Raw genomic sequence first — 14,492 nt, 5'->3', positions numbered from 1 at the left:
CTTACACAAGCCAATGGACTCAAAAAAGAAATAAAATAAGACATTGGACGTCGCCTGTCTTCAGAGAAAAGCTAGGAGCATTCTAGAAAAAGGCCAGGTAACAAAACTGGTCTTTTTCGTAGTCCGATTTTCATGTGATCAGACGCGTGTTTTCTTATGTTTTCTTTTTGCCACTTACACAAGCCAATGGACTCAAAAAAGAAATAAAATAAGACATTGTACGTCGCCTGTCTTCAGAGAAAAGCTAGGAGCATTCTAGAAAAAGGCCAGGTAACAAAACTGGTCTTTTTCGTAGTCCGGTTTTCATGTGATCAGACGCGTGTTTTCTTATCCATCGTACAGCTTTTCCGTCTGGATATAAGAAGAAACCTTCCGTTTGGTCTCTACATGTTTTACTGGTTCCACAGTGCTGACGCTGGGGTTGAGAGGAGACAGTCCATGCTCTTCAGTGTTTGAGGGTGCGCTGGCCCCCTGTTCCGGTGGTTGTGACGTACAGGAGGGGCTGAAGTTGCCTGGTTTGGGGGCCCCGCTTGATGAGGTGGGAGGGCAGGTTGGAGGAAGTGACATCCGCTGTTGATCCTGGGGAGAATTAATAGGTCAACAGGAAATCAAAAATGGCTCTAATTTTCTTAATAGTGGTGCTATTGAACATTCTGAAAAAAAGAACAAAAATCTCATGGGTCTTTACACAAGTTATAGGTTTATCTTGCAAGAAATGGATTCATATATTCTTTAGAAAAAATGTACACATCATGAATGAGTCAATTAATAAATTCTAAAAAAGAATAAAATATACAACGTGGACAAAATTGTTGGTACCCTTTGGTCAATGAAAGAAAAAAGTCACAATGGTCACAGAAATAACTGTTATCTGACAAAGTAATAATAAATAAAAATTCTATAAATGTTAACCAATGAAAGTCAGACATTGTTTTTCAACCATGCTTCAACAGAATTATTTAAAAAAATAAACTCATGAAACAGGCATGGACAAAAATGATGGTACCCTAAGAAAACACTGAAAATAATGTGACCAAAGGGACATGTTAATTCAAGGTGTGTCCACTAATTAGCATCACAGGTGTCTACAACCTTGTAATCAGCCATTGGGCCTATATATATGGCTCCAGGTAATCACTGTGTTGTTTGGTGATACGGTGTGTACCACACTCGACATGGACCAGAGGAAGCAAAGGAAAGAGTTGTCTCAAGAGATCAGAAAGAAAATTATAGACAAGCATGTTAAAGGTAAAGGCTATAAGACCATCTCAAGCAACTAGATGTTCCTGTGACTACAGTTGCACATATTATTCAGAAGTTTAAGATCCATGGGACTGTAGCCAACCTCCTGGGCGTGGTCGCGGGAGGAAAATTGATGACAAATCTAAGAGACGGATAATCCGAATGAGAGCCTAGAAAGACTTCTAAAGAGATTCAAGGTGAACTTCATGCTCAAGGAACATCAGTGTCAGATCGCACCATCCGTCGTTGTTTGAGCCAAAGTGGACTACATGGGAGACGACCAAGGAGGACACCATTGTTGGAAACGAATCATAAAAAGCAAGACTGGAATATGCCAAACTACATGTTGACAAGCCACAAAGCTTCTGGGAGAATGTCCTGTGGACAGATGAGACAAAAATCAGAGTTTTTGCCAAGGCACATCAGCTGTATGTTCACAGACGAAAAAATGAAGCATATCAAGAAAAGAACACTGTCCCTACTGTGAAACATGGAGGAGGCTCTGTTATGTTCTGGGGCTGCTTTGCTGCGTCTGGCACAGGGTGTCTTGAATCTGTGCAGGAGTACAATGAAATCTCAAGACTATCAAGGAATTCTAGAGAGAAATGTACTAGCCAGTGTCAGAAAGCTTGGTCTCAAGGTCATGGGTCAACAGGAAATCAAAACAAATAAAAACTCCAAGAATTTTCTATTGTAAAGTGGCCTTAATGAGCCCTGGTATTGAGCATCTTTTGAACATTCTGAAAAGGCACCCTTCAAAGAACAACTGGAGCAGTTTCTCATGAGAGGTCTTTACACAAGTTATAGCGTTTATCTTGCAAGAAATGGATTCATATATTGTTTCATGAGTTTATTTTTTTAGAAAAGCATGTGAAAAACAATGTCTGAATGAGTCAATTAATAAATTTTATTTAAAAGAATAAAATATATATCAGACCTGTTTGGTGGATATTGTGAGAGGGTCGAATTTTTGTAAGCTGAGGCTGGGCTCTGTGTTGGGGCCGCAGAAGGGGGGCCGGGGGATGACCGTTAATGTGCAGGTGGGGATCAGAAGTACTGTCCAGGGGACGAAATCGCTGGCTTGTGTTCTTAGCCTGAGACAGCTGAGGGGAGGAGAAAAAAAATCATGAGAAAACATGATGATTTTTGTTAAAAACAGAGTTAGATGTTTTAGCAAATGAACTCCATTAGCCATTAAATTATTTAAAAATTCTAATAAAGCCATAATTTAAGACATATGATATTACATATGTTTAAATGCTGTTCTTTTGAACTTCCTATTCATCAGGAAAACATTCACAATTTAAAAAAAAGCAGTTAATAATAACAATAAAAAAGAAATTATGAACTGAGCAAGTTTTTGTAAGATTCGTCTATTAACACAGAGGCTTTTATCTAAAAACTCACTGCTTGTCCTGTGACTTCAAATGATCGAGATCTCCTCTTGCGTCTGCGACCCTCATAGTCCTGCTCTCGTGGTGCGGGGTTCTTCACAGGCTGCCGGTTCCGCGGCCGTGTCCATGTGCTGCTGGGAGCGGGGCCTTCTCCCGTGCTGCTGGACAGGTTGTCGTCAGACGTGGCGTGGCGTAGCTCTGGGCTGGCCTGCCTTCCACGCCGTAGCACTAGGCCTTTAGGGGGTGCCTCGGTCAGAGACAGGTTACTCTTGTGTTTTTTGGGATCTAGGGGTGAAGGTGGCGGGGGCAATCGCAGGGCATCTATTTCTAGCACCTTAGAACGGCGTCGAGCAGCCTTGACGGCGATGTTCTGCACGCCTCTTAGAATCTGCTGTCTCTCTGGAGGGAAAACGGGGGTTTAAAAAACTATGAATGATTAAACGGACATGTAATTTGGGATTAATCTGAGATCAAGCCTCAACTGACCAATCAGAATCAAGTATCGCATAGCTGTGTAAGAGCACAAAGATGAAAGGGCAGAGGAACTCTTACCTTTAGGAGTGAGAGGGGCATCAGTGCCGTTCTCGCTGCTCTCGGGTGAGGAGTCCAGATGGCTGCTCATACTGTGACTGAGATGACTGCATCTCAGAGCGTCATCCAGGACAGATGGCAACAGCTGCAGAGATACAGTCAGCATAGTGTTAGACGCACTCATTTATTCAGTACACCCAGAACAGCGAAACCAATTATAATGTAGATTAAACAGAATTTTCGTACTTTTTGTTAATGTATTTTACCGTCTTCATATATATACTACTGTACTACTCACCAAAGCTACATACACTAAAAACAGTAACATTGTAAATTATTTCACTTATATTTTAATACATTTTAAAATGTTTACAGTTTATTCCATTGATGAGTCATTTGAAGCCCAAGAAGCTTTATCATCAGTGTTGAAAACAATTCTGTTTAATATATTTTTTGGAGCCAAGATCCCTTTTTCAGGATATTTATTAATATTAATTATAAGAATTTTATTTTTAAAATGACACACCTGAATGGTCTTTCTGTTCCATAGGCATTCTTGCACTTCATATTTATTGATGTGCACTTCATATTTATTGTTGTTTGTATTTTGTGTTCTTGCACTGATTTTGTCTTTGCATTAGTTTGCACACTGGGTTTTGCACTCTACTTCCTTGTCGTTTGCACTAGTCTGCACACTTTGCACTTTATGTGGCTAAGACACTTTTTTGTATTGTGTGTGACTTCCTGTAGCACCAGGTCCAGGAGAAACGTTGTCTTATTTCACTATGTACTGCACAACTATATGTAGTTGAAATGACAATAAAAAGCCACTTGACTTGACTTGAATCTCTTTGTTATAGTATAAATATCTTTGCCGTCACTTTGATCAACTGATTGTGCTCTTGCTGAATAAAAAAAACAAACAAAAAAAACTTACTGACATCAAAATTTTGAATATTAGTGTATAATAAAAAAAAAAACTATATGTGACCCTGGACCACAAAACCAGTCACAAATAGCACAAGTGTATTTGTAGCAAATGGAAATGTAGCAATTATTTTTTTATGCCAACAATCTGTTCCATTAAGATATTTTGTAAATTTACTATCAGAAATATCTTGAAACTTATTTTCTGATTAGTAATATGCACTGCTAAGAACTTCATTTGGACAACTTCAAATGTGATTTTCTCAATATATAGATTTCTTTGGCACCCTCAGATTCAGAATTTTCAAATAGTTGCATCTCAGCCAAACAGCGTCCTACCCTAACAAGCTTATTTATTCAGCTTTCAGATTATGCATAAATCTCAATTTCTCAAAAAATAGACCCTTTGGTTCTGTGATCAAGGGTCACAAATTGCTGAAAGCTGCAAATGTGGACTCCCAGAAGCTCACCTCTCTGTTGCCATGGCCGTTGATGTGAATGGGTGGAGGAGTCATCACTACCGAGTTCTTCAGCTGTTTGTGACTACTCTTAAACACTCGGTCTCTGTATGGGCAGGAGAACATTTTTAACTCCTAAGTAAAAGCATGTGACTCCTTTAACACAATACGAAGGTGGCAGTTGTATTACAGTTCATTGTATTTCCACAGGACATGCAAGATGCCATTAAAGTTTTCCATACAAGGAAATACATTAAGTTTGCATAAGGATGGAAAGTCTAAAAAAGAATCAAATGAATTTGCTTTGAATGCTTCTTACCCATCAGGCTCTGGGAGAATCGGAGGCAGCGTGTGTCTCCTCAGTTTTGTCCGGCCTTCTCTGTTGTCTGAGCCCAGTGTGCGAACGCTTTCTTGGTCTGAATCCATCTCCAGCAAGGGGTCACGACCTCTACTGGGGAGGGTGATCTTGGGCAGGGAACCCTCCTACAGAAAAATGTTTATGATCATGTGAAATATTCCTATATACTCATATCCTTCTCATCGAGTCAACATAAAACTCGTTTTAGCAGAATTGAGAATAATGTGCAATAACATGAATTCAGTAAACAATTTTGATTTCATGCCTGCGTGAATTACCTTAAGTGTACGAATGGTGAACTTATCCAGAGCCACAACTCTGTCCAAGTTCTTCTCGTCCATTTCCTTCATGTACATCTCATAAAGCTCTTGAAGATGAGGAGGAACCAGGAGACTGTGATCTGCAAGAACAACTTCTTATAACATTTATTTTTCCACAAGAAAGTGTGTGTGAGCGCATATATCCACATATATTTTAGAACTGAACTGAACTGAACCCTCACACTGCATCACTCTGGAAAACTTCACTACCACGGTTTGGCCTGATTCATCTCTGGCTGAGATTTCGGTGCCATTTCTTATTCCTGCGAATGACTCACCATCAATAAACTGCCGCTGCTGCTGGATGATCTCATGGCAGAGGTGCCTGTGCTGTTCGAAACGCTGCACCACCACGTTTTTCTGCCGGATCACATTGTCCTTGAGCAGCGCGCTGGACTGCATCTCCGCGTTCTCGATCTCCAGCTCGTGAACCTTGCAGAGGAGGCAAAGCACCTCTCTCTGCTCCTCTGAGCTCACTCTGCGGGGGAGAAGCTCTTCAAGACGCCGTGCTTTCTCTCTGAGCTCTGCCAGGCGCTGCTCCAATGCAGCCTAAAGAGAACAGACTATGGTCAATTACTGTGATGAAAGACTTTATTAACACAGCAAGTCAAAGACAATTTATCTTTGCTCATAAGGAGAAAGGGATTGCGGAAGTAAGGTAGCTATGCAGAGCGTTCCAAATGAACAATAAATTATTACAACAAGTTGAACCGGCTAAACCAACTGGTTCACTAAAAGGATTCAGACATAAATGTTAAACTCGCAGTACTGTGAGTTTTTTGAGGTGTCGTTCCGCCCTCTAGCGGCTAATAATAACATTACCTTCTGTTTTTGTATTTTCTTCTGCTCAGCCATGAGCGTGACCAGGGTCTCTCTGGCAATGGCCACCTCTTGTGTCTCTGTGCTGTCAGGCAAAGATTCAGGCGAGTCTGAGTCTTTTTCACTTTCATCCTTATTAAAGCTCTCCTTCCTCCTCTCGCCCTGCCACTTCTTTCTTCTCCTGAAGCGTTCTTGCTCCCAGCTAGATGGAGACAGACAGTATTTCAGTGACCAAGCATTTGTTTGAAAGAAATTAAGCAAATGTTTGAAATAAAACATTTTACGAAAGCAGTTCGTTCAGTCTGAAATGATAAAACAACTGATGATATTGTTCAGGACTGGATGACAGTCTTCTGACTGAAGTGTCCAAACAGCTTTAGGGCAATGTGTATTTAGCTGTAATCTTGTTTTGGTTTGTGTGCAGAATGAAGACTCACTCTGCGATTGTCAGCAGGTGTTTGGATGTGTCTATCTGGATTTCCATGTTGCTGTTGTCCAGCTCCATAAGATGCTTCCTGATGTCCATCTGCTGTCTAAATGCATCGATTAGCTGCTCCCGCAGTTGGTCCATCTCAGCCCGGCTCTGCTGAGAAGAGTGGGCCTGCACCTCCGCTAGAGGCAAACACAAAACAAAACATGTTTTGGCATGCTTTTGAGTGAGAATAGAAATAGGATAGAACTAGAAATAGGATAAAAAAAAGACATTTCTGTGAAATTTAGAAAATAATCTAATGAAACAATATATTTAAAGCAATGCATTGAATAAATCTAAAATAAATTAATAATATAATAGAACAGATTATATTCTAACCAAACAGAAAAACTACCTATGAAATAATAGACTAGAATCAATTAGAAAATAATCTAACCAAACAGAATAGAATAGAATAAATAAAAATTATCTTATCAAAAACAAAATGACACAATAGAAAAGAATCAATTAGAAAATGAAAAACTAACAGAAAAAGAATATATTTGAATAGAATATGAAAGAACAATCAATTAGAAAATAACCAGATGAAGCAAAACAATTTATTAGACCAGATGGAAAATGCAAAATAACCGAATCCAGTGGAAAATAATCAGATTTAAACAGAACATAATAATTTAGAAAATAATATAAACAAACAGATAACGATCTAATTCAGCAGACAGTTACATATTAGACCAGAACAGAATAGAACTAAATAGTTGGAAATTCAAAGTATACTTGAGGTGGTATCACCCTTAAATATCAAGGATTCGAATTAAATAACAGAATCAAACCAAACAGAAAACAACCTACTAGAATAACACAGAACTAAATAGAACAGAACAATAGAATAGAGTGAATAAGAACAGAATAGAGTATAACTGGAAAAAACTATAAAGATCATTTCTAAAGATTCTAAAAGTAAAAGAAAGAATCGAACCAAACAGAAAACAACCTACTAGAATAAAAGAGAACAGAACAATAGATCAGAACAGAACAGAAGAACAGAATAGAACAGAATAGAACTGGAAATTCAAAGTAACATTAAGTGGTATCAACGGTAAATATAATTTCTATGGATTCTAAAAATTAAATAAAATAATTAAACCAAACAGAAAATAACCTACTAGAATTAAACAGAACAGAACAGAACAGAACAGAATAGAATAGAATAGAATAGAATAGAATAGTACATCTCGTTTCACTTGTTACAGACAGGATGTTACCTTGAACATGGCGGATGTCTGTTCTGTCTGGGTTGAGCTGTCTGCTGGACTGGTCTGCTATCTTTTTCTTCAGCCGCTGAATCTCGCTACGCAGGTCAGAGATGATGCTGGTGTACTGGGCGATGTGATAGGACACATTCAACAGGTTTCTCTTTACCTGCATAGGAAGAATAACAAGACACAGACTGATCAGATATAACAGTCACCCAACTTTTGAACGGCAACAGTAGGTTAAAAGTAAGTAGGTTTCTAGGTTGTCCGCTGTTTCATCGTGAGTAAACTAACCCGTGTGCGAATGCTTTTGGCACGGTCGGCATAAGTCAAGGTATTCCGCGAATCTTCAAAGGCCAGAGATGCAGGACTTATATGGGCAATCATCACCGTCCGGCTGTTTCCTCCCAGAGAATCCTGCGGGCGCACGAGAAAACTAGTAAGACTGCAATCAAGAAAAATATCTCCGTTCATGAAGATTCACTTCAACGTACCTTGAGCAATCTTGTGAGCTTGCTGTCTCTATAGTTGACATATTTGTTGCCATTCTTTTCGCTCAAAGCATTGATGCAGTTCCCCAGCGCCAGCAAAGAGCGATTGATATGAGCACCCTCTTTTAACCTTTGACCTCTGTTCTGAGTCTGAAAACAGAAAGAGTAGTTATTGCACCCAATTTTTTGAACTGTCAGAACTGTCAGGAATCTGTTAGAGCTTCCAGCGGGGGGCGCTCACGTACATTTCATTTACTGAACAGTTGCGCAACAGGCTTGTCTTCCTCATCAATGGAGAACAAACAAGCACTCATGTTTCTGAGCAACAATACCCCATAACCAGAAACAACGTGATCTGCTTTTGTGCCTGTCACATGCATGTTTAAACCCACAGGGTGCCTGAGTGGGTAACATTTTTAACGTTTCCATGGCAAATACATGGCGTGCTCTCTAAATGTGTTCTCTCATATCTTCCCATCTCACGCAGTGAGTGGAAATTAGACTTTAATATTAAACGTGATTCACATGATGTCTTTCATATAAAAATCACCTGACTGGACTTGTGGAGACGTTGCATCATAACGGATGTAATAACCAACAAATATTGTCATTTAGATGGCTTCATTTTCCCTCCTAGTTTATCACTAATAGTTAAATCACTCTTGGAATTGTTCCCTCGTCACTGGATGATATATGTTTCTGAATATATCTGGCGCCAACTGCGCTAGCTTTTATGTAAAAAGAAAGAGTGATAACCTTATATTAATGATTACCAACTTTATAGACGCATCTTTGAGCTCACCCACCGTGCTTTTACGTTCTAACTAAACTAAAAGATGAATAGACTTTTATATTTTTCGCCTACTCTTACACATCATACCTGTGAAGCCCGTTCAGACCCTGCCAGATCGATCATAAAGAGGCGTGCGAATCGCACTTCCTGCAGGATGTCTCGACATCGGCTCTGTTGCCGCACGGCAACCTGCAGCACAGCGTGAGACCGAGAAGATGTCTGATTGGCTGCTGTCGGCTCTTGCGTTCTCTGCTTGTTTCCTTTCATTAACAACTCCATGATCTGTGAGAGAGAAAACAGGGAAAACAATCAGCATTCAGCTCAACAAGTACTATTCATACGTCTGATGTTAATTGGATTTTTTTTTTTCCGAGTCCCTTACGCTCTCCATGACAGCATTTATTTGATTAAAAATATTTATTTAAATATACTGTGTAAAATTGTGTGTGTGTGTGTGTGTGTGTGTATATATATATATATAAATATATTATAAATATATATTAATATATTGATTTGTGTGCTTAAACATTTAAATTATATTTACCAATGATTTTGCTTAAACAATTTTGTTTTACCAATTTTGTTGCTTAATATTTTTGTCTAAACTGTGATTCATTAACATTTTTTTTATCAATAAAAAGTTCAAACTACACCATTTATTTTGAAATAGAATTCATTTGTGTAACATGTTGTCTGAATAATGTGTTTAACTGACCTCTCGCGCATTAATGGTGGAGACTTCTGTGATGCCTGCGACCTGTATTTCTCCCTTCGAGTCCTCTCTCAGGTCCAGAAACCCTGAAGATGGATTCAGCAGGTCCCTTATCATCTCATTATAGATCTGAAACAAAATAATTTAACAGATTAAAGGCCGTGCTCAGATTTCAAGATTACTGTCATTGTTTATGCATCTGGCATTTACATTCATGCATCTGACAGACAGACGCTTTTATCTGAGGTGACTTACAGTGCATAAATATCAGAACGTGCAATCTGTGACCTTTCCATTACTAACAGCATGCTCTACCAGCTGAGCACACGGCCAATGCTGTAATTTGTAAAATATGAAAGCAACTATTGACAACAGACCACTGAATTATTGATCGTTTAGTGCACAATGTAGCTGTAACGCATTGAATTATGTCTGAAATATTGTCATGCCTTAACTAATGATTGTGGCATTACAAAATGTATTGCATATAGTAATCAATACCTGTTGAATCTATGGTACAAACCGTCACATGCAGTATTTTCAGGATGCTAGTGAAGAGATGAAGGTCGGATTTAATATTTAAGAATATTCAGCCCGAATACTCAATAAGCTTCATTCAACCCAGTTTAGAACAAGGCCACATCCTGAGCGCCACCTCAAAACTCTCAATTTAAGTTGTCCCAAACTTAATATTTCATCACTGTCAGTGAGGTCACTGTGATCTGCCGAAAGCATGTGATAATTTTAGGGTGACGCTGACGGTATGAAAAGAATCCATTGACAGAGAAAGAGTAGAAGACCTGCTAAAGATATAGACGGATGGAAAGAGAAAAAAGAGACAGGATAAACCGGGAGGTCTGAACCTAAACCACAGAGGCTGAGAATAAAAAAAACGCTGTCTCTCCAGGGAAGCGTTCCCTTGAGCATTTGGACGGCCCAAAGTAAACAGCAGTTTTAATGTGAAGGTGTAAGAAAAGCGGAGGACAGGAGAGCATTGTGCGCTTTACTGAAGGTTGCTCTTTTCGTGTGTGGACGGAGTGGCTTACTCATAGGTCTGCACATCCTAAACACCCCTTTAACCTAAAGAAGTCAAATAAACCTGTGTGTACATTAAGATGTTTGACTAAATGTGTGTGTTGGTGAGTGCTCACAGGTTTACAAAAAAAATAAATAATTAAAAAGTATTCAAAAAAATATATATATATATATATATATATATATATATATATATATATATATATATATATATATATATATATATATATTTGATAAAATTATTAATTAAGTATATATTTTTATAGATAGATAAAATATATGATTCATGTACGTAATAGGTTAAAGAACACTGTAAAATACTGCAGCACTTTCACCACTTTAAAGGAGAAATAACACATTGTCAAACATCAAGACTTTGATTGACAAAATGAGCAAAGAAAAGAATGTGAGACAGAGAGAAAGAGAAAAAGACACTGAGAACTGAAGTGGTACTACTGTCAGCTCACACATGTGATCTCAAATGCACACGCATCAGCTGTCAAAAACAGGACAGAGCTATTCGGTTTGAAGGCTGAACTGGAGCCCCGAAGACAAAATGTATAAAAATCCCACAGACTTACGCTGAAAGAACAGGATGTCATATAGACTTAAGAGTAAACTTATTTGAGGTAGGTTTTAGTTTTAGCATCAAAGATATACTATTGTAATTTTTATTACTATTTTTAAATAGTTTTTTTTAATCTTAGATATTCTGTTTCGTCATTTTATATATCATAACACAACATAACAATTGATAATATTAGACCTTTTTTGCACGCCAGCAGCTATTGTTCCTTTAAGATGCAGGCTGTGTTACTCGGCCAGTCACATAAAATCATGGCGAACTGGCTAATGCAGTAGGGGACCAGGAAAGCATGCACTTGTTTTGAGCAAACTTTGGACAAGTCCATCACAACCCAGTGGGGAAACAAGCTTTCTAGTATCAATGCAACATCGCCGTAATCAAAGATGCTGAGATAGTGGCTAAGCTGACAAGATTACCCCTCCCTCACGCGAACAGAGCTGATAAACAGACGTGTTATCGGCTGCTCGGCACGGGCCCGATGATTATCTTATCACATAACACTTAAGCCGTTACCCTCTTTTTTCAATTGTTTAAAACGAAATGAGGGCAGAAGACTTCACTATGTGCATTTATTTAACGCTGCGGTAGGATGACGGTATCTTTAAAAGTTTGATATCAAATCTGTGATGCAGTGCGTGAAGAAGAAAAAAACAACTGCTATAATGGCTGCTAAAAGCTCACCTCCAAGTAGGACATCGAGACACTGTACTGCATGTCGTCGCTGGTTTCTTCGATGGCTTTGAACAAGTCGTTTAATGTGCGAACGTAGATACCAGGTTCTCTGTCTGTTCCAAGCATAGTGTAAGTCTTCCCACAACCTGCAGACACACATCTGCTTAGCAGGACCACAATTTAACCTTGCAAAATAAAATAATAAAATAAAATCACTTTTATTCATTTACATGTTGGATTTTGCGTCACTCCCGCTGCGTATGACTAGGCTTATCAGTTGAAAATCTGCGACACCACCTCTTTTCATAATTGTGAAATAATTACCATATGTTCATCAGCGTGGCATAAACGGAAGGCTCAGGTGTGAGGTGAGTCATAGTGAGTGATACATAATGTTTACAGGTGGCTTTTATCCCTGTCAGGCTGAGCACAGATCTAAGCTTTATATAGCCACGGCCACAGACAGGAACAGTCAGTAAGAGTCATTCTGAGGACAGATTAGAGCATGTGAGCATACGGGAGCCACACAGACATCTGCTTTCCAGGAATGAACTTTTAATCGATCCGAAGCATAAAAACAGGTCTTTAATGAACAGATTTATTTTTGAGATTGAATATTACCAGATAACATGTTTATGCTGGAATTCAGTGAGCTGGGTTAATATATAAAGTGTAAAAATCCCAAATTGTGCTTTTTTTTCGAAAATCAGAGCATGTGACTTTGTTTACTTGACCTGTTCTGTAAACAGGAAGACGTACGCTTATCTGTGTGCCCTAGTGGTGCCTAGTTTGATTTTTAATACTTTTAATACTGCCATTGCAATTTGAATCAATAATCTAACACATTTACTAGCTCTAAGACATTTTTGCATTTTGGCAGTTTAAATCATATGCACTATTGAAATACTCCAATAAGATACAAAATATAACACAAATGCAAAATCATCAATAAAGTAAATCAGCAGATGTATTATAAATCTTAATCCTTGACTTAAATAATGAAAGACATCGTCCATCTGCTAACAGTGGTTTAATCATAACGGTATGAAGCTACTAGAGTACTTTTTAAAAAAGTTTTATTGTTTTATTGAAATTACTGTGGTTAAAAATATATAATAAAAAATATATTGCCCAGCCCTTGGTATGAATGATGTGTATACTGACCTGTGGGTCCGTAGGCAAAAACTGTGGCATTGTACCCAGATATGAGACCTTCGATCAAGCCTTTAGTCGTGGATCTATACACCTCGTCCTAAGGAAAGCACACACAAACAAATTTAATTGCAGATTTTGTGTATTTTCATCTTTCATTCAACCGTGTAGCAAACACAAATGCACTAAAATGAACACAAATAACTGCCTAAATGTGATCTCTTTTAAAAGCATGTTAACGTTTGTATGTACATGCACGAACACAGAATGGGCTTGCCTGCGTGGCTGAATAATCGAAGGCCACATCAAACATATAAGTCTTCTCTCTGGATCGATGAGCTCGAAGAATATCATCTGGATCCTCCATGGGGTCCATCAACACCACCATCTGAAAAAAAGGAAAGAAAAACACATGATTATAGTTTTTATATGCACTGCTTTCATGTGTAGAGTGTATATCAAAACCATTCTAACCTTTTATTCTGACAACATACTTTACTGGTAAACATGATCATAATGTTAGCTATCAGCTAACATTAACAACAAAGGCCATTTACTTCAGTTACAATGACAGAGTGTCGTAACAACACCTCTAAATAGAAATAACATAATGGATCCACATGAAAGACGTGGCTAGTGTTGTTTAAAATGAAAAGGTAAGTGTGTCATGATGGAAGACCCATCAAGCCTAATTTAGTTCCTATTTTTACATCGGCATTTCGGAAAAACGTTCCTGATGGAGTTCATGTAAGGAGCCCATGGGTGGCTTTGACTGCTCTAAATGTAACCATGAGGCTGAATCAGGTTGTATCAAGAGCACCACTGCTTCTGAATGAGCCTCGGAGCCAATATTCGAGTTAGTCAGAGCTCGCGAAAACACCCCTGAATCGTTTGATGACCCATTCAAACACAAACCACCGCTTTCTCTTTGAAGCCTCACGATTGTAATGCAGCAGAGGAGATCTGACTTTTAAAAGAGGCCAATTATAACAGCGCACAAGGCAAACATACAGACGTTCTTTGCAAACAGAGGAAGAGAAAAGACTGGGTGAGGAAACGAATGACAGAAAGGTGGAGACGAGGTGAAAAGGACAAAACGACATGCCTCATTGCATTTGTCCAAGGGAATGGACAACATGTTAATGCACTTCTTTACATTCATGCTTATTGCAAACACAGGGAGAGAGATACACTGCTGTTCAAAAGTTTGCGGTCAGTGAAGTCTTTCTGAATTAAATTATTATGTTTATTCAACAAGGATGCATTAAATTGATTAAGAGCGCTGGGGGAAAGGCATTTATAAAGTTAAATTC

The 14,492-nt window shown here is 38.5% G+C and overlaps 1 protein-coding gene across 1 annotated transcript in view; it reads right to left on the bottom strand.

Annotated features, from left to right (window-relative positions):
* Positions 1–14,492, bottom strand: part of kif19 (kinesin family member 19) — a 36,747-nt gene that overhangs the window by 713 nt on the left and 21,542 nt on the right. Inside the window, exons 3-20 of the mRNA XM_043253744.1 lie at positions 13,457–13,567; positions 13,192–13,279; positions 12,037–12,173; positions 9,738–9,863; positions 9,110–9,304; positions 8,233–8,379; positions 8,033–8,155; positions 7,748–7,904; positions 6,487–6,661; positions 6,053–6,251; positions 5,509–5,779; positions 5,189–5,310; positions 4,872–5,035; positions 4,565–4,658; positions 3,189–3,312; positions 2,650–3,035; positions 2,180–2,345; positions 1–579 (exon numbers count right to left, since the gene is read on the bottom strand). The exon at positions 1–579 is cut by the window's left edge and continues 713 nt beyond it. Of these exons, the coding sequence (XP_043109679.1) occupies positions 446–579; positions 2,180–2,345; positions 2,650–3,035; positions 3,189–3,312; positions 4,565–4,658; positions 4,872–5,035; positions 5,189–5,310; positions 5,509–5,779; positions 6,053–6,251; positions 6,487–6,661; positions 7,748–7,904; positions 8,033–8,155; positions 8,233–8,379; positions 9,110–9,304; positions 9,738–9,863; positions 12,037–12,173; positions 13,192–13,279; positions 13,457–13,567 (2,919 nt within the window). The 3' untranslated portion in view covers positions 1–445. The remainder of the gene's footprint in view (positions 580–2,179; positions 2,346–2,649; positions 3,036–3,188; positions 3,313–4,564; positions 4,659–4,871; positions 5,036–5,188; positions 5,311–5,508; positions 5,780–6,052; positions 6,252–6,486; positions 6,662–7,747; positions 7,905–8,032; positions 8,156–8,232; positions 8,380–9,109; positions 9,305–9,737; positions 9,864–12,036; positions 12,174–13,191; positions 13,280–13,456; positions 13,568–14,492) is intronic.

The sequence above is a fragment of the Puntigrus tetrazona genome, chromosome 12, assembly GCF_018831695.1.
Source record: "Puntigrus tetrazona isolate hp1 chromosome 12, ASM1883169v1, whole genome shotgun sequence".
NCBI classification, from domain to species: domain Eukaryota; kingdom Metazoa; phylum Chordata; class Actinopteri; order Cypriniformes; family Cyprinidae; genus Puntigrus; species Puntigrus tetrazona.
Note: the sequence above shows the minus strand (reverse complement) of the source record. Positions and strands in the feature narration are given on the sequence as shown.